Source organism: Choloepus didactylus, chromosome 8 (assembly GCF_015220235.1).
Source record: "Choloepus didactylus isolate mChoDid1 chromosome 8, mChoDid1.pri, whole genome shotgun sequence".
Lineage (NCBI taxonomy): Eukaryota > Metazoa > Chordata > Mammalia > Pilosa > Megalonychidae > Choloepus > Choloepus didactylus.
The window spans coordinates 89,857,778-89,880,884 of record NC_051314.1 but is presented as its reverse complement, the minus strand read 5'-3'; the positions used below and the strand labels follow the sequence as shown (position 1 = coordinate 89,880,884).

The 23,107-nt window shown below is 36.2% G+C and overlaps 1 protein-coding gene across 2 annotated transcripts in view; it reads right to left on the bottom strand.

Annotated features, from left to right (window-relative positions):
* The window catches only part of SLC38A4 (solute carrier family 38 member 4), a 44,305-nt gene that overhangs the window by 10,103 nt on the left and 11,095 nt on the right, over positions 1-23,107 (bottom strand). The window contains exons 2-13 of one of the 2 annotated variants that reach the window (XM_037847204.1): positions 17,893-18,122; positions 13,636-13,726; positions 13,028-13,143; positions 10,129-10,202; positions 9,570-9,662; positions 5,123-5,204; positions 4,950-5,032; positions 4,781-4,839; positions 3,709-3,984; positions 3,494-3,573; positions 2,085-2,185; positions 220-344 (exon numbers count right to left, since the gene is read on the bottom strand). In XM_037847204.1, the coding sequence (XP_037703132.1) occupies positions 220-344; positions 2,085-2,185; positions 3,494-3,573; positions 3,709-3,984; positions 4,781-4,839; positions 4,950-5,032; positions 5,123-5,204; positions 9,570-9,662; positions 10,129-10,202; positions 13,028-13,143; positions 13,636-13,726; positions 17,893-18,011 (1,299 nt within the window). In that variant the 5' untranslated portion in view covers positions 18,012-18,122. Of the gene's footprint in view, positions 1-219; positions 345-2,084; positions 2,186-3,493; positions 3,574-3,708; positions 3,985-4,780; positions 4,840-4,949; positions 5,033-5,122; positions 5,205-9,569; positions 9,663-10,128; positions 10,203-13,027; positions 13,144-13,635; positions 13,727-17,892; positions 18,126-23,107 lie in introns of both variants that reach the window. The other variant, XM_037847206.1, reaches the window with a different exon arrangement.

Sequence of the window (23,107 nt, the reverse complement as noted above, 5' to 3'; positions counted from 1 at the left end):
ACTATCATTTTTTTTTCCATACTTTAAAAATAATACCCCCAAATATTTGTTTTACCTGCATATTAAATAGGAAATTTGTGGCTCCAGAATGTTACATAAAAATAATAATGTCCTCAGGCATTGCAATTGAAAACACACATTATAGTTAAATCCACATCAATCCACATTCTTATCTATGAGGTCAAGCAAGTTTCTTTATTCAAAGCTTTATGTACTTACTGGGAACAGGACAATGGGCACAGTTAGCATAACTGCCACAAGGACTGCCAGGCGCACCATAAGGAGAGGGGTGTCAAATGTGTATACTTTGATGTAAGCATGAAGTAGTTCATCTTCAACTTCTCCTACAAAGAGGAAGAAGAGAATTGAGTCCATTTGGTGTTATCAAGTCTGCACTGGCTAACTATGGTAACATTTCACTGAGATTTGCAGCAGAAAGGGCCCAGGTCTGGGAATTTAAAACCTCCATTCTTATCCTGTCTGAGTTTATTAGCTCTGTGACCTTTGTTCAGATGAAGCCTTTATGCAGGGGCAGGTCCAGATGTGGGGAGACCCCAAAGCTTATACAGTTGTAGGAGCTAATTTAAAATTGCTAAGGCGTTTCTGTAGCTCATTTGCATCATGATAAACTCACCAATGTCTACGAAAGCATCACAAAATTGACAAAAGACTGGGGTGCTCTGGTTGTAGGGGAGGTAAGGCCCATGCCCCTCCAGCCAGGCCCTCACCTCTCAACCCCTGCCCAGTGATCCCTAGCACTGCTTCGCTGAACCCAATATGGAAACTCAAGGACAAATGACCTCTAAAGTTTTTTCAAGCTCAACAATGATGACTCCATCACGACACTGAAAAGCATACTTGTATACTTTTCAAGGTTTTACTTTTCTTATGAAATTCATTAGAGTAAATGTAAGTACCATGAAAGCCTGACTTAATATGATTTTACAGGATCTCTCAATGAACATTGCTCTCAGATTAAGATGCTGCTCTCCTTAAAAGCTTAGTCATTTAGAATTCCAGACACAAATGGCAAGGAAATACTTACAAAATCAGATGTAGTTTGATGTGCCCACTACTCCTCTCAAAATCAGATAAAAAAGGGATGAAAACACCTTTCCTTAACTCATGACCATCAAGGAATTAATGCCCCATCTAAAGCGAGTGCTTGGTTAATAGTCAAAGAAGTAGAATGAGGCCTAAGCAAACAGTGTGTCCTGCCCCTCCCCCATATATTTCTCTTCAATTTAGCATGCAATCAATTTAATTTCCCAAGTCACACAGAAAAAAAAAAATCCAAGATACTTATACATATATTTATGTTGATATATTAATTAGTGTGAATGTAAGCTATCAGGTCAGTGTTTGATTCCCTGAAATTTGTCTATAGGGCCACACTGCATGGAAGGGAATAATTATCCTACTCCGTTTGTATACTTTAGGATGCCATATAGGAAATATTTCGGGCATAATCTGATGTGGCCATAGTCAATATATTTTCTTTTTCTTTTTTGGTAATAAATTCCCATTTGAGGGAATTTTGTCATGCCCCTCTCTTTTTAGGAAACCATTCACTATGACAGAGTAGAATGATATGTGAGGAAATTGCCTAGGGCCCCAAGACCCAAGATTTGACTAGACTGGTAAACAAGAAGCAAGTTCAAACTCAAGTACTTGCTTGAGTTTGAACTCGAGAGTTTGAGTTTGAGTTTGAGTTCCTCTGCCATTTGCTTAATAGTTAGTTACACCACCAAAAGAGCTTTACAACATGTAGGTGTATCCACTCTCATTGCTTCTAGCCTACAATAGATTAAGAAATCAAGCAAAAAAAGAAATGCCATCTATCTCTGAAAGAAAATAATCCGAGGGAAATTTTTCATAAAATACATGTAAATTCACAAATTGTTGGAAGTCGGGCTGTTTCAGGCCCCATTTCCATAGGTCAAGTGACAAAGCTTACTTGAGTATAGGTCATCTACAGATCATATTGTTTGTAGAGGGTAATTAAAAGAATTCTACCTAATTGGGTTAATGATCAGGCTAACCAGGAATTGCACAAAGAGAATGACCTTGAAAAAGTGACCTACCATAGAAGGTTAGGTAGCCAAAAAGGGCAGCAAGCAGGTACATGATGAGCATCCCAGTGATGGAGATATTGGACACTGTTTGCATCTTCCTCCGGGACCGGCTGAAAAGAGAACACTGAGCTTTGCTTTTAAAAACTTACAAAAATATCACTTTATAAAACTTAAAATGAAGTTCAATAAAGAAAGAATGCATGTCTGTGTTGCTCATTATAAAACCACATTTCTAGTGCATAAACTTAGAGCTGATTTAAATTTGTCTCAACTGTGGAGGATTTGTTTCCATTTTTCTTAAACATCCCTTCAGCCCTAGAAACAACCATTTCCCCTAGAAGAGGAACATTTATTTCATATCAATAAGTAAGCATGTCTACTGAATGTAATTAACATAAAGACACAATATAAAGAATTATTTAAGAATGTAATTAACATAAAGGCCAAACTGGCTCCTAATGCAAAAAGCTTTTGTATTTCATGGTGAGATGAGTTTAATGAGGAAAAGAACCTAATAGAATCAGCAGCGCACTATTTCTGGGAGTTCATACTTCCAGGAAGCCTGATGTCATCACCCAGACAACTTCTGGAAACCATTCTAGAGGATACGCAGGTGCCCAAGATCATTTATCAGGGAGTGTAACTGCAACAAGTGAATAATAGAAAGTGTTCCAAAAACAATTTTATGAGGTAAATGAGAATTTATTGGGATAATTATTGCTATTTAGTGACACTGGACTACTGAAGTCTGGATTAAAGGAGTTGAGAATTGCAATGTGACATCCTCCCCTAAGCACAAAGAGGGGAGCTGCTGTGCATAGGCTCAGAACCCACTTTGTTCCCAAATAGAGGTCAACATCTAAGAACTAATCTCAAAGTAAAAAGGGGATTAACAAATCACGGAATATTAGATGGAAGGAAAAAGATTGTCTAACGAATGCCTCCATTTGACAACTGGACAAGGAAGGCAGATGTTGGTGCACCTCTTGTGATGAGTACCTTCTAAACAACGGATGGGGACTGACTACCAATGACATCAGTGGCTTGGGCAAGGTCTCCCTATCCCTAATTTTTTGTCCTCAGGATAAGGTCACTTCCAATTCTAATGACATCACTTCTTCCTGCCAAAATCCAAATTCAAATTCCCCATACCTGCCCAAAGCATTACAGCTCTAGACGTGTCCTCCACCTGCTCTGAACCATTCCTCTGGACCATTTGAGTGGTGGAATAGGAGACAAGGAAGTCCACTGAGTGGGCTGAATCACACCTAAATGCTTAAAGCCCATTGCTGATGAGTGGTTGTAGCACAAACTTTCTCTGAAGAGGAAGTTATAAAGCATGCTTCTGCATAAAGCTCCTTTGAACATGAATACATTTTGAAAGCAAATTAGAAATGCGAAAATGATGACTGCCTTACTCTTTGAGTTCACTGTAGATGGGAAGGACCTCAGGGTGGCATACAAAAGCAAATGCTAGAATAGGAATTGCATAGGCCGTCTGAAAAACAAAGACAACACTGAATGTTTAGCATTCCAATGCAGATGGAAGTCCCTCCCTGGCCATCTCTACTTTTTCATAAAAACTCAGAGGCTATGTTCCCAGGCTTATTAGAGGGCTAGCTCCCTTACTTACTCGGGAGTTGAAAACAAAATATTTTGGTTGACACTTGTCATCAGTATGGACTTCATATTCCACTCCACTGTCAGGAAGAGGACTCTTGGCCTGATTCTCATCCAGTCCTGCAGGATTCTGGTGGGTGTAATCCATCATGAAGTTGACACCAGTACTCTCCGAGTTGTTGGGTAACGTTACCACGTGCATTGGAAGTGTATTGTTAAATGTCAGATTTCCAACACTGTGATCCAGAATAGGCAGAGGGCAGGGTATTTGGAATTTCTTGTAAATCACCTAAATCCAGTCATTAAAAAAGAATAATAAAGTCAGCCTGCTGAAGAAAAATAATGAAACAAAAATTCATATCCCTGTAGTCTCTGTTCTAAGGGAAAGGTGGAACTATGGTTGGCAGCCCTGCCCCTTAAAGTCAATAGGGCAGTATTTTGCATGTGAATCTATCCCAAGCCATGTTCATACCCTTCCATAAGAAAGGTGGCCACTTCCTTGCAATATTTCATATCTTGCATTTTTTCAAACTAATGATGATATGAGTTATCAAAAAACCTTCCCTCTCTCTTTGCCTCTTTGAGGAAATGTTTTAATTTTGGCAGCCATGATATTGAAAGAACTTCCATTTGGGGGTAGGGAGGATTTGGGTGGGGACTGTCTTTCTTCTTTAATTCCACTTTGGTTGCTCTCTTTTCATAGGTAGAATGTATGAGAGAAAATGACTGATTCATGTGGATATGGCTAATTTCATAGCCTACTCATTTCTCCTGTGGGGCTCTTCACTTCTTCCTCCCCTCTTCTAATTGTCACATCTCTGCTTGATGCATTCTTTTTGTCCTAATATACACCCAGTGTACCTAGAACATACCATTAGCAGCTGCCTTGACATTGAAGCTCAACGATTTTTAAACTCATGACTGCTTTTTTCTTATTCCAAATTAGAATACAAGAAAACTGCTTGTGATGCAAGAATGAGTTCATGCTATTGAAGTGCTTGAGCAAAAATGAGGGCACTATTCAGGCACTAAAATTATTTCATGGTGTACTGAGCTCACAGGGATCATGACAATAAATCACTTACCATGCTGACAAAAAACACCATGCAGGTAAGAGAAAAGCCACTGGTATAACCAAGGTAACCTAGGAGTTAGCAGAAAAATTCTGGAAGGTAAATATGGCATCTATAATCAGCTTATCTATTAGAATATGAAATGCAAATAAAAATATTTTCACTGAAAAAATGGCTTTACCTAAATTTTTAAGAAGAGAAAGTGGAAGAATAATTCCAACAGACACAAATATAATGAGGTAGTTGCCATTGAGGTACCATTCTCTAGAAGAGAAAGAGAAATGAGGATGTTAGGATCAGAAAAGATGAAGTAGAATGAGTCAGTTGATGTTATAGAGAAAACATAGGACATACCCAGTATTTTCTTCAAGTCCCATGAATGTTCTGATTACTTCAGGTAGTTCATATTTAATGATAAAGAGGTAGCTTGACATTGCTAAAAAGAAACATGATAGCTCAATGGTACACATAGCACTCAAGACACATCTAAATTATAAGAAGTCATGATATTTCGGGAAATCCTTTCTTCTCAGTATGATGAATATATAATCCCTCAAATGGAAAGAAAAGCAATCATGTATTTTGCATTGCTTCCAAGTTCTTCTCAAAAATAGACAGTAAGCCCTCTGGCTCTTGCATGTGGACCTTTGTTAAAAGTATTAGTGCTGATTCTGTGTTAAATCCAACTCCGTGGTCAGTGAAGCTACATTTTCAAAGTTTTATCCTTATTAGTTAAAAATCATCATGGCCTTACTGAGTGTGTCTATTTGGGTGTCTGTAACTTGGTCAAGGGTCTGGCAACAAAAGGCAAGGGCTAGAAGAGAGAGGGAAGAATTGTAGGTCAGAGTTGAGTAAACTACACAGCACGGTGGCTTTCCCCAGTTGGGCATCAATCTAGTCTTCTGTGATTCTCCTGAAGGGGCATACCAAGTCTGAGACAGCTTATTGTCTAAACTGGTGTCATCCTGGATTGATTAAAGAATACAGAGATGATAGCTTCTTTCCCATTTGTCAGTGATGTTTTTTGTTTTCCTTCCCCCCACACCTCTATCCTAGTCTCCCTATGGCCAAAAAGAAATGATTCCAAGTGCTAAAAATCTTGAGCTTCTAGATAAGTGATATATGTGTGCTCATATACTCTTTTGAAAATCTAATGAATTCTATAAACCCTCTCCCTAGAAAATTTATATTTATACATTTGTATAGCCAACAATTTTGCCTACAATTGTAGGGATTTATGCAACACCTTATACTCAAGTCCATCGACTAAGTGAAGTATGATATCAATCTATTAGTTTACACATGGTCATAAGACTCAATAAAAGATAAAACCAACAAGTTTTGCATAGAATATTTAAGTATATGCTACATCCTTATGATGAATTTTTGCTAAAAGACATTTAAAACATATCTAAGTTGCATGTTGAACTATTAATGATTTAAAAATATTTCCTTAACTTCAAAAAACTTGATAATGGAGATAATTCTATACATTGTTTAATTCATCACATTATTTCATTTGATCATCTGAAAAGCCCTATGAAGCAAGGAGGTATATGTTATTATTCTCACTCCCCAGTTAAGGATATGACTATTTAAAGAGGTTGAAAATGGCAGACCACATCTAATATATAAATTTCCTGACTTCTGGGCCAGTACTTCTTCTCTATTGTCAAGGTAAAATGATTTTTTATGATACCTGGTCTGTAGTCTGTAAACATTATTTGGTTAATCTTTACAGAGACCTTAACTAAAGTTAAGTTACACAGAGAGAAAACAGGGGAGGTATTTCTGATTAACTGGCTCAGTGAAGCACCATTCAATTTAGAGCTATTGTTGACTTTCAGTGACATCACCACTGTTAATGTGTTTGGTCTTCAGAAATTCAGTCTGATGCACACCTGACTGGGAAATGCCAACATTGTTCTGCTAAAGTTTAAACATCTATGGTAACTGTTCGTTTTTCAGGGGATTGAGAAAATTAAACGTTCTTAATGGAATTGCTAAATACAGAAATACAAGTGATTTCCCTGAAACCAGAGCAGCGGCTAGTCATATCAAGTAACTAAGTGACAGCACGTCAGGGTTTTTATAAAATTTAGTCTCACTTGCTTAAAGCCACATTTCTTATGTGTATGTGGTTTGACTGAGAGATCATTTTGTAATGTATCCCATCATTTAAGCATAAAAATAGCTTCATTGTGAACTACAGGTGGTGAGTTCTGGGCCAAATGTGCTCACAACCAGTTATTTCAGTTGCCAAAGCAAGTAAATTTAGATCAACTGTGAGGGGATCTCATGAACTGTTTGATAATTTTCATCTTGATAAAGGTGAAAATTTGAACCAGATGTAAAACTGTCTCGTTGGTGGGGGTTGGGAGGGGATTTATATGCCTGTGGCCCCAACCCAGTGAAATAAATGAGACAATCCTGTTGTTATTGCCAAATTCTACCCAAGATTTTAGTCTTAATATATAAAAATATGAAAATAAACACAAATCATAAAGATATGGCTGGATTTTATTTAATGCTTATCAATAATCTATTATCAGGAGCAGGTATAGTTGGATAAAGGTTATGGAAAGAATTACTCCATTCCAGAAATCCTAGATAATCCCAGTGAGTTTATTTAACAAAAGTTGTTGCCTCTTTGTAATATCTGTGCAAAAAAGCAGGCTGCAAAACAGTGTTATAAGATGATCCAATTTTTACAATAACAATGTATTTATTAAATTAGGCATAGAGGAAAACCAAGAGAAGTTATTTCTAAGGTTGACTTAACATAAATTTTTTTTTTGGAATTTATATATTTATGTAATGTTTAGTTTTTCACAACTGGCATATGTTTTACTATTGTAAATGTTCACTTAAAAAAATAATCATGGGGCTCCAGAGACATGGATATTGAAGTTGGGAATGGGGAAGGAAGGAATCCAATACTGAACCCTTATTATGTGCCATATGTTATGTTGTTTAATCCTCACAATGACCTTGTGAAAATGAGGCATTACTTTCATTTTTGTTGATGGAAGCACTGGAATCAGTAGAGTAAACTGATTTTCCCAAGGTCACAAACAGTAAGTATAACAGAAACAGACTCAGGTTCAGGTGTATTAAACTCCAAAAGTCTCTTCTATACCTTAAGGGTTTTGAAATATCTTTTTAAAAGCTGTACAATACCAGATACATGCAAAGAGGGCCCAGGGAGCCCAGAGGAAGTAGAACCTAACAGCCTATAGAAGAGACGGAACACAGCCACAACAAGCAGATGGGGAGAGGCTGGGGGAGGGGGAGGGGGGCAGAAAGAGAAGTAGAATGAATGAGAAAGAGATATAGAGAGTGTGTGTGTTAGGGTTGGAGGGTCATCAAAGACTTTCGAAGGGAGGAAATAGCATGTGCAAAGCAGGCACTGAGGATTTTTTAAAGTATATTAAAACTGCTACGAGAACTAAATGTAGTTTGTTATGGTATGATGCAGTATGCCTAGAGTATAGATTGGTAGATAAAATACATAGCTAGCTGGCTAGCTAGACAGACAGATATTAGAGTTGGTAAGAAAGATATGTTGGTGTCAGAAAGGTAGACAGGAGACAGATCATGAAGAGCCTCATGTGTCAGGCCAAGGAGTTTAAATTTTACCTTGAAAGTGATGGAGATGTGCTGAAGAATTTTATGCATGGGAGCTGAATCTGAAAAACATTTATCTGGAGGATGAATTAGAGATGGGAGCAGAAAAAACTCAAGGCAGGGGGACCACTTAGTTACTGCAACAGTCTTAGCCAGAAATGGTGACCACCTGAACTGTGGCGGTGGGGATGGAAAGAGGGGAAGTTTCAAGAGATAAGTAAGAGAGAGAATGGACGGGAGTTGGTGTTTGATTTTATGCTCAGGATTAGAGAGAGAGGGAAAAGTTTAAGCTAACATCCAGATTTCTGGCTTAAGAAACTTGCTGGTTGGTGGCTCTGTTCATTGAGAGAGGAAAGAGCAGAGGAATAGCAGGTTTGGAGTCTGGGTAGGAGGGGAGGAAATGAGTGCCACTGTGTGGAGAGTTAGTCTGGCCCATGTCAGAGGCCACAGCCAATAGAACATCTGAAGTATGGGTCTGAATGCCTTCTAAGGATCAAAGACACAAAATCTTAAATCATAGGACCATCGTGAAGCTGGTTGACAAACATACCATTGGGAGCACTATTAAAATATGTATTTTTGGGTTCTACTATAGAAATTAGAATTCAATGGGAATTATAAGAATCTGTAGAACCAAGTAATCTGTGGTTTGTAATGCTTCTGCTGCCTCGTATAACTTCTAGAGACACTTTCCAACTAGCTGGCTCGGTGCAGGGCTGTGTCTTACAGACCACAGTATTGGCTGTTCCCCTTCCCAGATATTTAATATTCCATTTTATGAAAAAAAAATCAGTCCTACATATGAAACATCAATTGGACTGGCAATGACAGAAATAAGCACTGAAATAAACCCAGAAATAAGCACTGGTGATTTCATTGTTGAAAGTAATAATTAAAGCCATAATAGTGCTAGAAATCAAGACAGGTTTTACTCCGTGTTTTAATTCTAGAATTCAATTGGTAGGGTTTTATGTTTTTGTCTCATCCTTAGATGATGCTGTTTTTTAATTAAAGAGGGAGAGAAAATATATATAAGAAGTGTAATGTTTTAGATTTCATAACTATAAAACAAATATTTTTCTGTTTTGAAGTGCTTATTGATTATCATAAGGTTTCTTATTTATTGAACATTCTACTAGAAGTTTAAGCAATCTATCAAGCTATATTCCCTTACCTCCAATGTTCTGCATTGTGATGGAGACAAAAGCTCCCATTTTTCCAGGCCACCCGAAAGCCTTTTCCCCCAGTTTTTCATAAATTAAAGAGCCTACAATCAAGATGAAATAACCTTGTCAAAGGATTGTTTTAATGCTTAAAATTTTTCCACAGTATAATTCTATACTGGAGCCTCAAACATGGAAATAAATACTAAACACTATATATACATTATAAACCCAAAAGATGCAACAAAAAAAAAAGAAGTATGTTAAAATGTTATCCAAACAAGATGCATTGACTTAATTCGAAAATGAATGCCGCATGCAGCAAGTCAAAACTGTTATTTCTATCATCTATAAAAAAATCTCTTTTTTTTCTAATTGGCTTGAACTGAACCAGCTGACTTTCATTCCTGTCTCTTACTTGCCCAAATAGCTAAAAATATTAAGAATCCATGTCACTGGGATCAGAAGAAAATGAGATGTGAAACTGACTAAAATCATCATATGGTTATAGAACTAAAGACTGAAATATTTTCTTATGAGAATCAAATTAGAACTTAAGAGGTAACATACCTCCTTCCTTGGCTGTCTTTAATAGAAGGTGAACTGAATAGAGAGATAATATTGCCACAGCAAGCAGCATGATTCTGTAAAGGGAACAGAGAGTAGAAAATAAAGTTTTATAATAAGATAGAATAATGTTAAATGTTATAATAAATGATCATTTTGATCTTTCCAATCATTAGCTTTCCAAAAGTAAAGTTTTTGGGGAAGCTGAGGAATAATTTTCAGAACTCCACGCATGCCCTGTTACACCACAGAACTGGAATTTCTCTACTTTATATGCCAAACCTACTGCCTGAAATTATTAACAAAGTTTTTTAGAGTTACCCAGTTGTAGAATCTGATTCATAATTTAGTTGTTAAGTGAATACTTACTCAGCATGTGGGTATATGTATGTCATATTTGTATGATATTCACATGAACAGTGAAAATTGACTGACTAAAAATATCCTGACTAAACCTTAAGTCTACAATCTAGAAATAAAGAAGACATTGCATGTGATGTCAGTAGTCCATTTTTTGTACTCCATTACTACTGATCCTGTTTATTAGAAGACAGGTAGCTTGTGGACCAGATGGTCAGCCAGTTGCATGTGTAATTGAGAAAGCAGAGAAAGGTAGGTATAGGGTACACAGGACAATTCCTTTTTTTTTCTTTTTTCTTTCTTTTTTTTTTTTTTTTTTTTTTTCATTCAGAGAGAATCATTTCTAGTTTCAGGACCCTCCACATGTCCACATGTATGTATGGTTTGTTCATGTATGTCATTATACAAGACCTGTAGTGATCAGGGATTCACCAAAACAAGAATTATAGCCCAGAAATAACATTATAGATGGAAGGAGCTACGTCATAAATGAAGGAACAATATTAAACTTTGCCTGAAACTTTTTAAAATCCTTTTTTTTAAATTTATTTTATATGACAAGAACATACCAAACATTTTCCCCACAATTAATCTAATTCTTTGGTAATAACTGATAAAGTCAATGTGGCAAATGTACATTTGAGTCCCTGAGTTGTAAATTTTTTTAACTACTCTTGCTATATTGTGTTTTTATTTCCCACAAAACACTTGTTTGTCTAGCCAGTAACTTATTTTTCCATATGCCTTATGAATGTACCTGTTTTTAAAGAATTATGTAATTTGGGTTATGTAATTTTGTTCCCTGGAAAAATAAGGAGAATTCCCTGTATTCTAAAAATATAATTGTGTTGACAGAAAATACTAAAAGTAAAACCAGTGAAATACTGTTTCACTTGCTCTGAATTAAGGGAGATGGCTGGATCCATTCTGTTACATGGACACATAAAACACACCCCAGGATGTTCAGCAATTCAACCTGCTGCAGAACTGAAATAAGTCCCTTGATTTTAAAAGTAGAAGATTCTCCTACCATGAAAAAGAGATATGGCTCTAGGGTTGGGGGAAGTATTTCATATTTCTATTCATGAGTGATCTACAATAACCTCCTAAATAATTTTAATGGTTTTTATCATTAATAAGGAGAAGGCTATCATTTGGTCTTAGAGCTAGCATACATTACAAACACATACAAAATTATACGTGAATGCATCTTTAGCCATTACAATTCAGAGAATAAAAATGAACTAGTTTATTTCAAACACGGCTTATAAAATTAAATTTGATATAAAAACCCATTGTGCTAAAGAATATTATACAGTTCAATCAAAGCCAAAAATTTTATTATTTCACTAACAATTTTATAGTCCTGATCCTTAGCCCTCAGATGGCTATGTGATTATCTAACCATATATGGTGTTTAGAATATAAATAGCTTATATTTGTAATATAAATGTTGCATTCTTAGACAGTTATTTAACTCTCCAGCACTGCATTTGGAATTGTGATTTGTATTCACAGTGATGCCTGACTAACATTAGAGTTCATTCTTGTGAAAAATTCCACTGCTGCCAACTGTGTCCTCAAAAATACCAAGGAGTATGTAATACATGCAAACATCTGTGTCTGTCTGTCACAATGTGGTATCCATCCGACAAGTCACCTACATGACACCCTTGGGCAGCATTTGACTAAATATGATTAAAGAGTGTAGTTTTAAAAGTAAGCTTCAGTCACTCAGCAAATATTCTCTAGGCCAGGCACTGTGGTAGATCCCAGGGATACAGACATAGGCTCAACTCACTGGAGATTATAGTTTAATAAAGGAGATAGGCATTAACCAAATAAATCAGGCAAATGTACTAAAATATTAAAAGTGTGGTGTGTGTATTCAGTGATTTGTCTTAGTCTAGAGATCAGGGAAAGCAGCACTGACAAGAGGATGAGAGCTGAGATATGAGAAGGAGTTAACCAGATGAAGAGGAGAGGGGAGAGCATTCCAAGGAGAGAAAATGCCATGTGCAAAGGCCCTGTGGTGGGAGGGCACATGGCACATTCATGGAATGAAGGAAGGCCAACGTGCCTGGCATGCACAGACCCAGGAAATAGGGCGTGAGATGAGGCCAGGGCATGAAGGGAAATGTAGGTTAGGGATGGGGTCTTTATCCTAAGACTGTAACAAAATCTATTTGCTTCTGGGACAGATCTTTTTACTACTAAACACCAAATTTCTTTTGAGCATCCACTGAAAACTGACCTACGTTATAAAACAGTTCTTATGGACTGGTGGGGCTGCTCCAGCAGTTTGGGTAGTAAGCTTATAAACTTTCTAGAATTTGGCTGCAGATAGTTGAACAAGTACCATGATTAGACTGCTCTGATTATTTTAACTTGGATTGCTAATTTATCTAAAAGCAAGATAAATTTGTTAATACTTTCTCAGCTTGTTTCTGTTCATAAAGATCAATTCTCAGGTTGTGTAACTAAAGAACACCAGGTATGTATAGACTTCATCACCAAATGTGGGCATGTACATTCAACTTACATAAAAAGTATGATTCCTGTGTTGGCCATAGCATAGGACAAGCCCAAGATCCCACTTCCCATGATGGCATTACTCAGGTTGAACGAAGACATTCCAAAAGAGGTGGTTCCCGGATGCTTGAAGAATAAAGGGACACATTACAAACAAATATTTGTTAAATGAAGAGCCTTTTCAGGTTCCTATTCTTACATTACCTTTTCTGGAGATAATTACCATCCAAAACTGTAAATCACAGTGAATGGAAAACATACTCAACCTCAATAAAAGCATGTGATTTTCATTGGAATGTAGTATTCAGGTTCAGCATGGGTCTGAACCAAAAATTTAGGTCAAGTAGCATTAAAAAAAAAGAAAAACCATTTATGATTGCAGATTTCATTTTAGTTAGAATGATTTCTCCAAAAAAACAAATGAATTTCATAAATGATTTATGCAGCCATATGGTGAACAGGAAAAACAAGCCCTTCTTCCAGTAAGGGCCTGAATAAACAGAAAATGTGCTGATCAAGCCTTGGAAAATTTCAGTCACACTGTTTTTCCCACAGAGACCTGGGTAAGTCAGACACCCTCAAGTCCTGTTTACTGCCTAAAAGCATAGATTAACTTACATGTTCATCATCATAATCTGCCAGCTTCTTTTTCCCCAAAAATCCATTTGTCAGGAATTTCTGACTTTCAGCATCTTCATTAGCAAATGTGCTGGACACACACACACAAAGAGGAAAATAAGAAAGTAAAAACATCTACGGTAAGCACTCTGAGTTATATTTATGCTTCAGGTGATCTAAGTAACTGAATTGGGGATGGAAAATAAGACACATAAAACTCCTTTTTTCTTCTCCTCCTGCCCACAAGTGCACCTTTCAGAACAACAACTGGGCTCCATTTGTGAATATACTTTGGGAGACGGAGGAAATTACAAAGGAAGATAATATTTTTGTTGAAAAGTTTTTAACACTGTTTCTCCTTTCCTTCATTAACTATGCAAGAGAGAGATTAATTAGAGTTGGTTTTATCCTCAGAGTCCTTCCAAAGAAAAGGTACTGAGTCATGACTCTAACTGAGCTTTCTCAATTACAACCATGCCATAATCACAGGATTTTATGAATTAAACAAATTTTTATTAAGTGCCTACCTACCATGTGCCACACGCTGTGATCCTCATCTCATTTGATGCTCAAAACAACCCATCAGAGGAACTTTCATACCCCTACTCTAAAGATGAAGGAACTGTGGCTCAGAAAATGAAGTCATGTGCCCACTCCTGCTGCACTTCAAGTCTAGTGATCCAGGAAGCACCAAGTAGTCCCAGGAAGCACAGGGACTCTGTAGTTGATACCTTCCTCTTTTTTGGCTCCATCTGTTTATACATATATCTCTTGCTGCAAATAAATTCAATATTAGCTCTGTATTGTGTTTGTTGGGTTGTATGTGTGTGTATGTGTGTGTATATATTTTAGTTACTCTGACAATGTAGCTGAATTATTAGATAATGGATGAAACTAAGAAAAAATATCAAGGGAACCCAATGAATTAATAGAAGAGTTGGGAACAGCACTTTAAAATGTCACTGTCGACAGAATATTGTGATCATGGTCTACTTGGGCACATGCTGAAAGCTGGTCAGCTCCTGTAGTTAATGACAGGGGCTTTAGAGCTAGGGACCTAGTACGGGCTGCATTTTCAAAAGGTTGCCACTATTGTATTTTTAACACTGGAAAATATCCAGCAGGTTTTGTTTTCAGTATATGAAATGCTTAACTACTCACATTTCTTAAAAATGCTTTCTAATTAGATAAAATGCAATTTTAGGCAATGTCTAACATGAAAGTGTAAGTTAAAATAAATGAAGAGTGTTATTAAAATAACCCTTAGAAATAAAAAGTGGAAAATTATTATAGGATAAAAATGAGATCTGTACAAGTTGTCTTTTATAATACTAGCTAATCCTGTGGAAGAGGGATGGCAGGATTACTTTTTGAGAATATAGAACAATGTAAAGTGTAGTGAGAATAGAAAACCAAAAAGTTTTATGTGCCTTTCTAGGACTCAGGAAGAGAATACATCACAGTGTATAAGTTAAGAACATTTCCTGGATTTTCCCCATATTTCTCACAGGAAACATAATGCCCTCAGATGCTGCTTTCTTCCATATCTGCTACCCCCCTTTTGTGCTTTATTTTAATACTCTGTAGTTAATATAATTGCTATGCGAAGACTGGTACCTAACGTCATAACTGGAAGTTGAGACAATAGGATGAAACGAAGCCTAAACAAGCCTAAGGATTGAAAAACAAAAGTGTTACCTGGTGTTCATACTCGAGAATGTCCAAAGCCCTATTTTTTATTTTAACCAATAAACTAGGATTTTCTATTCCTTGAGTAGTTTTAAAAATTTAGAATTTAAAAGTAAGCATAGTATTTTCTTTTTAGGCTTTTTATGTGCTTATTTTGGCATGAGATGAGTTTTAATCATAAAATGTACCAAGATTATATAAAATATATGAGAAATATCCTCAGTGTCTTCAATGCTTTAATACCAAACCCAGCATGTAATGAAAATATAAGTGCATTGATTCCAAAGAAATGCATTATGACAAATTTCTAAAAAATTTACATGTAAGGGAGCAGTACAAACCAAACAAAAACAAAACCCATAGTTTTAAGTGATTATGAAATTGCAAAATGATGGCAGTGTTTGAGCCAGGAGTGAAAACACAAGTCATTGAGAGCACTCCAGAAAATATTGTATGAAGCTTAACAAAAACATTCTTGCTCTTCCCATCATGGCATGGCTTTTGAGAACCAAATGGAATGACTCTGCAGGACAGTTTTGGAACAGTCTCCCTTTCATTGGCCAACTTCTGCAGAGCTCATATTTGTGTGCATCCATCTCAGAAAAAAAAAGTTCGGATTTGGATCAGTTTACTAAGGATGATGAAATGGAGGAGAAAGAACAAAAATTTTTTGAGGGCCATCTATATTCTAGGCACTCATTTAATCCTGAGAAGGGTGGGTGTTGGTTTTGCTACTTTACAGAATCAGTTTGCTGTTCTACATTTGGCACTGAAGTTCAAAGAAGATATATATATTCTCCAAAGGCAGGCACCTATCTGTGCAGACCCCAATGCCCTGTGTTCTGTCTACCACTTCATGTTTCCTCAAGAGTCACCAACATTCCTTGTGCCCTGGAGTGCAGATCTAGCCTATACCATGATTTATATCTCAGTGACCTTTCTAGTTCAATAATCCTAAAGTTCATTACACTGAACTCCTTGGAGGAAGAGCAGTGCTTCTTCCTGTTGGCCTTTCCTAGGTACTGTAAATGAAATAAGTCCTTTTTTGGGGATAATAGTCTTTCCCCCACACCCACCCCCCAAAAAAATACTTTCTGAGCCTCTTACACAATATATAATATGTGTTTGATTACATTTTGTGAGAAATTAATTAATTTAGCAAATCACTATTGTGCACCTAGCATATACCAAGTAGAGTGATATGGGCTGGGACCACCGAGGCCAAATAAGAGCATTAACTGTTGTACATGGTATGATGAACATCTGCATAGGTCAGTGACTGCACAAAGGAGGTCACCTTTCCTTGGGAGAGCAGGGACATTTGGAGAAGACCTCATAGGAGACCTGATATTGAGCTGAGTCTTAATGAGGTGTCATTAGAGAGGAGGAAGGCAGGTGGGTGATATTGAAAGAGGGCATTCGAGTCCAAAGGAGCAGCATGAGTGAAGGCATAGAGAACTGCAAGTGGCCCAACAAGTTCAGAGGAGAGGGTACAAAAAGAGAGCAGGGCAAAAGGTAGGACAGGAGAGGTAGGTCAGACACAGATCATGAGGGGCCTTATATGCCATGCAATGAATAGTCTAATCTTTACATTATAGCCAGTGGTGAGCCACTGAAGGGCTTTCCCAGGTAAAACATGCAATTTGCAATTTTAAAATATTACTTTTGCAATGGTGTGGAGGGCTAGTTGGAAGAGCAAAACTTAAGGCAAGGAGAAAAATCGGGAGGCTGTTCTGATAGACAGGTGAGAGAAGATGAAGGCCTAAAGAAAGGTGGCAGTAGAATGCATGGAAAATGAAAGGATGTTTCTGAAACATTAATGAGGTAAAAACAACTGGATACAGTTGACCACTGGATGTGTGGGTTGGGGGAAGAATTTTGTGGGCATGAGTCAAGGATGACTCTTGGGTTTTCTGACTGAGCTGCTAAATGATAATGGTGACTATTTGCCAGGGTGAAAATAACTGGAGGAGAAGCAGGTTTTGAAGGGAATGATAGAAGTTCAGTATTAGACATTACAAATTTGTCTTTATATATGAGGCAATTCAGACACATTTGTCATCCAGTAGAGATGTTTGCAGACAGTTGGATGTAATGGTCTGAAACCCTGTTGAGAAGTCCGAGATGCCAAAGATATGGCATATATTTGGTGAGTGATAGTTGTGAATGAGCTTGCTCAGAGGACACTTTTAGAGAAAAAAAGTCCTTATAGAACCCTGGAGATGTGGCAATATTGAAAGGGCAGTCAAAGGAAGACGAATTTGAGAAAGACTAGTACAAGAGGTAAGAGGAATGATAGGATAATATAATTTAAATTATTCTACATTATTAATGGGTACAAGGACATTGTAACCTCAATGTTAAGCAAAGGAGATTGACATTATTGTTATAGTTCAGGATCAGAGAATTGATGTGTTAACATCGGTGTTATTTTTATCTCAAGTAGATAATAAATACAATTCTTTCAGATAAGAAAGAATTCTAATTCTAATTCTAATTTTCTAATTAATTCTAATTCTGTAAACCTCTCTCATTTTTCCATGGAACCTGTGATTTTTAACCCCATACCTGCTCATTGCTGCCTTTTCTGAGTTTCCCATTCCATTGTAGCTATCTTGAGCACTTTCTTCACTGCTGCTCTCCTCCTCAGGTTCGATGCTGACATTTCTCAGTTCCAGGGGATCCATTTGAGCTGTCAGCACTTTCTTGTCCACACGCAGTTCCTTCAGTGTAGATAATATACTGTGGCGTCAGCTTAAGGCTTTTCCACTTTATGTTGCCTTTCAGGGCACTCTGTTCTGCTAACAAAATACAAAATAAATCATTATAATTTTCTTTAAATTAGATAAATTAATATAAATAATCTTCTTGATGTATGCTTCTTTTAAAAACATGGTGTTTAAATTTCCTAGGCTGCTGAAAGCAGATACCATAAAATGGGTTGGCTTTTAACAATGGGAATTTAATAGATTACAGTTTTGAGGCTGAGAAAAATGCCCAAATCAAGGCAACATCAGGGTGATACTTTCTTTTAAAAAACTGGCTGCTAGCAATCTTTGATTATTCTGCCACATGGCAAGGCACATGGTGGCATTTGCTGGCCTCTCCTTTCTCTTCTGGGTTTTGTTGCCTTCAGCTTCTGGCTTCCATGGCTTTCTTTCTCTCCCTATATTCATCCTATTTATAAAGAACTCCAGTAAGAGGATTAAGACTCATCCTGAACAGATGGGTCACACCTTAACTGAAGAGCCTCATCAAAAGATCCTATTTATAATGGATTCACATCCACAGGAATGAATTAACTTCAGGAACATATAGTTTCATGGAAAGGAAGTATACTCTTAAATGTGTCCAGATAGGTTTTTACCCAATACAAAAGAAGAAAAATGGAAGATAACAAGGAAATTAACTAATAAATCACCAACTCAGTGAATATTTATAGAGTGCCTATGTGTAATGAACATGGCAGGGTCTTTGCTAGTCACTGTGGGAAGAAAAAGAAATCTTAATACATGGCAGAATCTTCAAGTTTTAGGTATTTTTAAATAGTGAATGATTTAAAAGAAAGGAAGGCAAAAGTAAATTGTTGACAAAGGAAGATCTGCTCAGGCAAAACCTAGTGTCTCTACTAGCAGCAACTAAGAAAATTACTGCTTTAATTTGGTATTTGTTCTTGCAAGAATGAATACCACCACATAGGGTGGGATCAGGCTAAGGGAGCCACTTTTCAGGCCCTTGTATCATGAAGCCAATATTAAGAATAGTAACAAAAAGAAGTGTAGGCTTTCTTTTGAATCAGTGTCGGTCACCATCTATATCAAATTAAAATGTATTTTAATTAAAGTTAATCCAGTTTTTAGGCTCTCTTATGCAGTTAACTCACTGGATTTCTGCAACATTATTTAACTTTTTTGGACCTCATTTACTTCACTTCTCTAGGGAAAGGGGGTGGAATGGTGCTGTGTAAAAAAAAAACACAGTCTATTATGTGATTAATATAATTTCTTCTCGAACTTTTACTATTAGATTCATCCAATTCTTGTTGAACTATTATGATGAGAGAAAAAGCATCATTCTTCAAAGGTTTGGTTATGGAATTTGCACTACCCATTTGATAAGGAAATCCTGAGTAAAAAACTAATATAAAAAATTGCTCCAGAGCACATAAAACCCATACAAACATGACAAACATGAAACTACCACATAGAAATGCCTCTACAATCCAGTGCTACAGTAGTATGCCTGTGGAAGGCAACTCACTTGAGACAAGTTCACAAGTCCAAATTACAAGAATCATAAAACACACAAGGAAACTCATTATGATGTTGTCAGCAGGCACAAGAAATGATAAGATTCACATTTGAGGGACTATACATAATAGTACAATTTAGAAGTCACTTGAAATTGAATATAATAAAAAGATTCAAAATAAGGAAATAGCATCCATAGAATAAGAACACTGTAAAACAAGATGAGGCTGGCTTGAAAAAGAGCCAGAAAAGGAATTATAAAAACAAAAATATATAGTCATTGATATAAAGAAAACTTAGTTGAAGGGAGAGTTATGAAACTGGAAGATAGACCTGTGGAAATCATCCATATTATAGCACAAAGAGAGAGATGAAAAATATGAAGGAGAAGTTAAGAGACATGGAAGAATTTTAAAAATAAATAAAAAACAAGAATAAGAAGTTTTCCATATTCTAACAGGCATTCTAATATTAGAGAATTATGATAAACAAACTAACAAGATATAATGGCAAAGAAGTGTCCAGAATTGAAAGAAGATAATTCTCAGAGTTTAAAAAAGCACATAGAGCTTCAAGCAGAAGGAATAAAAACATGTCTATTCATTAACATGAGTTTAGTGAAAGTACATAATATAAAAGATTAAAGAGAAAAATCTTAAAAGCTACCAGAAAAATAGAAGTGAGACATTTATATGTGTGTGTGTGTGTTTTTTAAGGGAATCAGATTAAATGAGCACAATTGTTTCCCTCATCCATCACAAGTACCCATTTGACTTCCCAACAGCAACCACTAATGACATTTTCTGTTTTTAGTTCTTCTTATGTTGTCATCCTAACTTTAAATTCTTCACTAAAACCTCTCTGATTTGGTTTATTTACTCTAGACTGGTGTCTATGAAAGATGAAGAAAGTACCATACTTCTTTCTACATTTCCTTTCTCTCCACACCTCTTAATTATTTTAGTTATAAAAGTACTTTTACAGTTTTGAGAATCAATATTCTCATCCTGTTCTGTAAAACAATTAAATCTCATTGTTTTTCCATAGGTTGTTTATAAACACTGAAAACCACTAATCGGCATTTAGGACATTATGATTAGGTAAATCATAATGAAGAACCAAATGGTGTATTTGGCTACACATTATAAATGATACGTTACTAAAACTTTGAAAGACAATGTTCCACGCTCTTTTAACTTTCTGAATGGCTTTCTCCTCCAACCTCTGGGTCTCACACAGTTGCCAATATTTCTTGAATGCCATGACATCTTCTTTCTTTTACTCGGTTTGCTTTTTTGCTAAAATATCACTTTGAGTAATTTTTTTGACACAGTGGATGTAATACAATTCCTGAGTTCTTGCAGGTTGATAATCTATCTTTATTTTTCCCTCAAATTTATTATTTGAATTCTAGACTTAAAATAATTTTCCCTCAGGACTTTGAAGACCTTGTTCCCTTGATTTCTAGCTTCCAATGATAAGTCTGTTTCTCATTTCTTTGTAGATAACTTACAATGTTTATTTCTTCTGAAAGATTTTCAAACTTTCTTCTTAACCTATATTAAATTTCCCCTGGAAAAGACTATATGTGAGTAGTTTTTAAAATTCATCTTGTCCAACATGTGGAGGGCCCATTCAATCAAAAGACTTGTATTTTTCTTCAGCTCAGAAAAATGTTCTGCTATTTAAAAATCTACTTCTTTCCCTATAGTTACTTGTTCTAAAACTTTTATTAGTCAGGTATAAAGACCTCTTGATCCATATTGTTAAAGTTCCCTTCTCTTTTCCATCTTTTTGTCTTATCGTTCAATGTTCAGGGATATTTACTAAATATTATGTCCAAAATAATCAATTTTATCTTCAGCTATATCCATTTTATTTTTCAACCTGCCAACTAATTATTTGCATCAATCCTGCTTTTAATTTCTTAGAATTTGTTCTTGTCTTCTTGTGCTTTTGTTTTGTATTATGGCTGTAATACTCTCCTTAAATTTCTCTAAGGATACCAACTGGAAGTTTTCAGAAGTTCCCATTTGTGCCTAAATTATCTATTTCTTATGCAGTTAGTTATTCTGTTTGTTCATCTTGGTCCCTCTCTTTCATGCTGTCAGTTCTCCTTAAATTCTTAGTGATCCTAGGTTGTGCATATTTATGAATGAAGGAGTACACTCGTTAGCTTAGACAGCTGGTGCAGTTTCTCTGAAGTTGTGTAGGCTTGTTTCACCATGGATTGCTTCCTTGTAGGTTCTGTGGAAATAACTTTCCTACAGCTTGTTTATGTGAGTACTGTTCTGGAAATCTCCACTCCTATGCACAGCTGGCACTATAAGGAGTCAAAATGCTTTAATGTATTTCTGTCTTAGTGGCGCTCCCATTTCTACTTATTATCACTCTTTATCTGTTGTGAAGGCCCTCAGAACTATCCTAGAGTCCTTCCTCAGGCTTTCTTTACAGATTAGATGGCAGGGTTACCCCAAGGGTAAAAGTGGTGGCCCAAAGAGACTGAGATGACCAAACCGAGAGGTTCCTTGGTGAACGCTTGATAATTGGTTGCCTGTGATCCATGCTTCCTCTTTGCATGTGCTGACATAGCTTGAAGCTGCTGCAGAGCTCCATCTGGATTGAAACACACATATCCTGGTCTTCTAAGCGACAATTCTGTTTCTCTTTCTCAGTTTTTCCAACCCTGTCTGCTTTCTGGCTTCTAGGAATTCTCTAGAATTCCTTTGTGTCAATAACAACACTGTTACTTTTCAGAGTTTTTGTGGTTCTCTTCTTTTACAAAGTATCATTTTTTTTGGTATTAAAAATTTTTTTTTATTAGAGAAATTGTGGGTTTACACAACAATCATGAATAAAATATAGGATTCCGATACACTACGCCTCCACCAATACCTTGTATTGGTGTGAGACATTTGTTACAATTGATGATGATACTAGTTTGTAATTGTACTATTCTTTTTAACAGTAGTTACCTTTGTTACAATTGATGAAAGATTATAAAAACAGTAGTATTAACTATTGTCCATAATTTACATTAGCTGTATTTTCCCCTATATACCACCCTATTATTAACACAATATATTACTGTCACATATCTGTTACAATTCATGAAAGAACATTCTTAGACTTGTACTATTAACAACAGTTCATCATCTACAATAAGGTTCACTGTGCTATACAGTCCTATGTTTTATCATTTAATTTTTATTCTGGTAACATATAAGACCCGAAGTTCCCCCCTTTAACCACATTCACCTATATAATTCAGTGCTGTTAATTACATTCACAATAATGTACTACCATCATCACTATCCATTTCTAACCCTTTACAATCAACCTAAATAGAAATTCTGTACAAACTAAACATCAACTTCCCATTCTCTTACCCCAGTCTATCCACTGGTAACCTATATTCTAGATTCTAACTCTATGAGTTTGCTTATTCTAATTAGTTCATGTCAGTGAGATCATACAATATTTGTCCTTTTGTGTCTAGTTTATTTCACTTGATATAATGTCTTCAGGAGTTA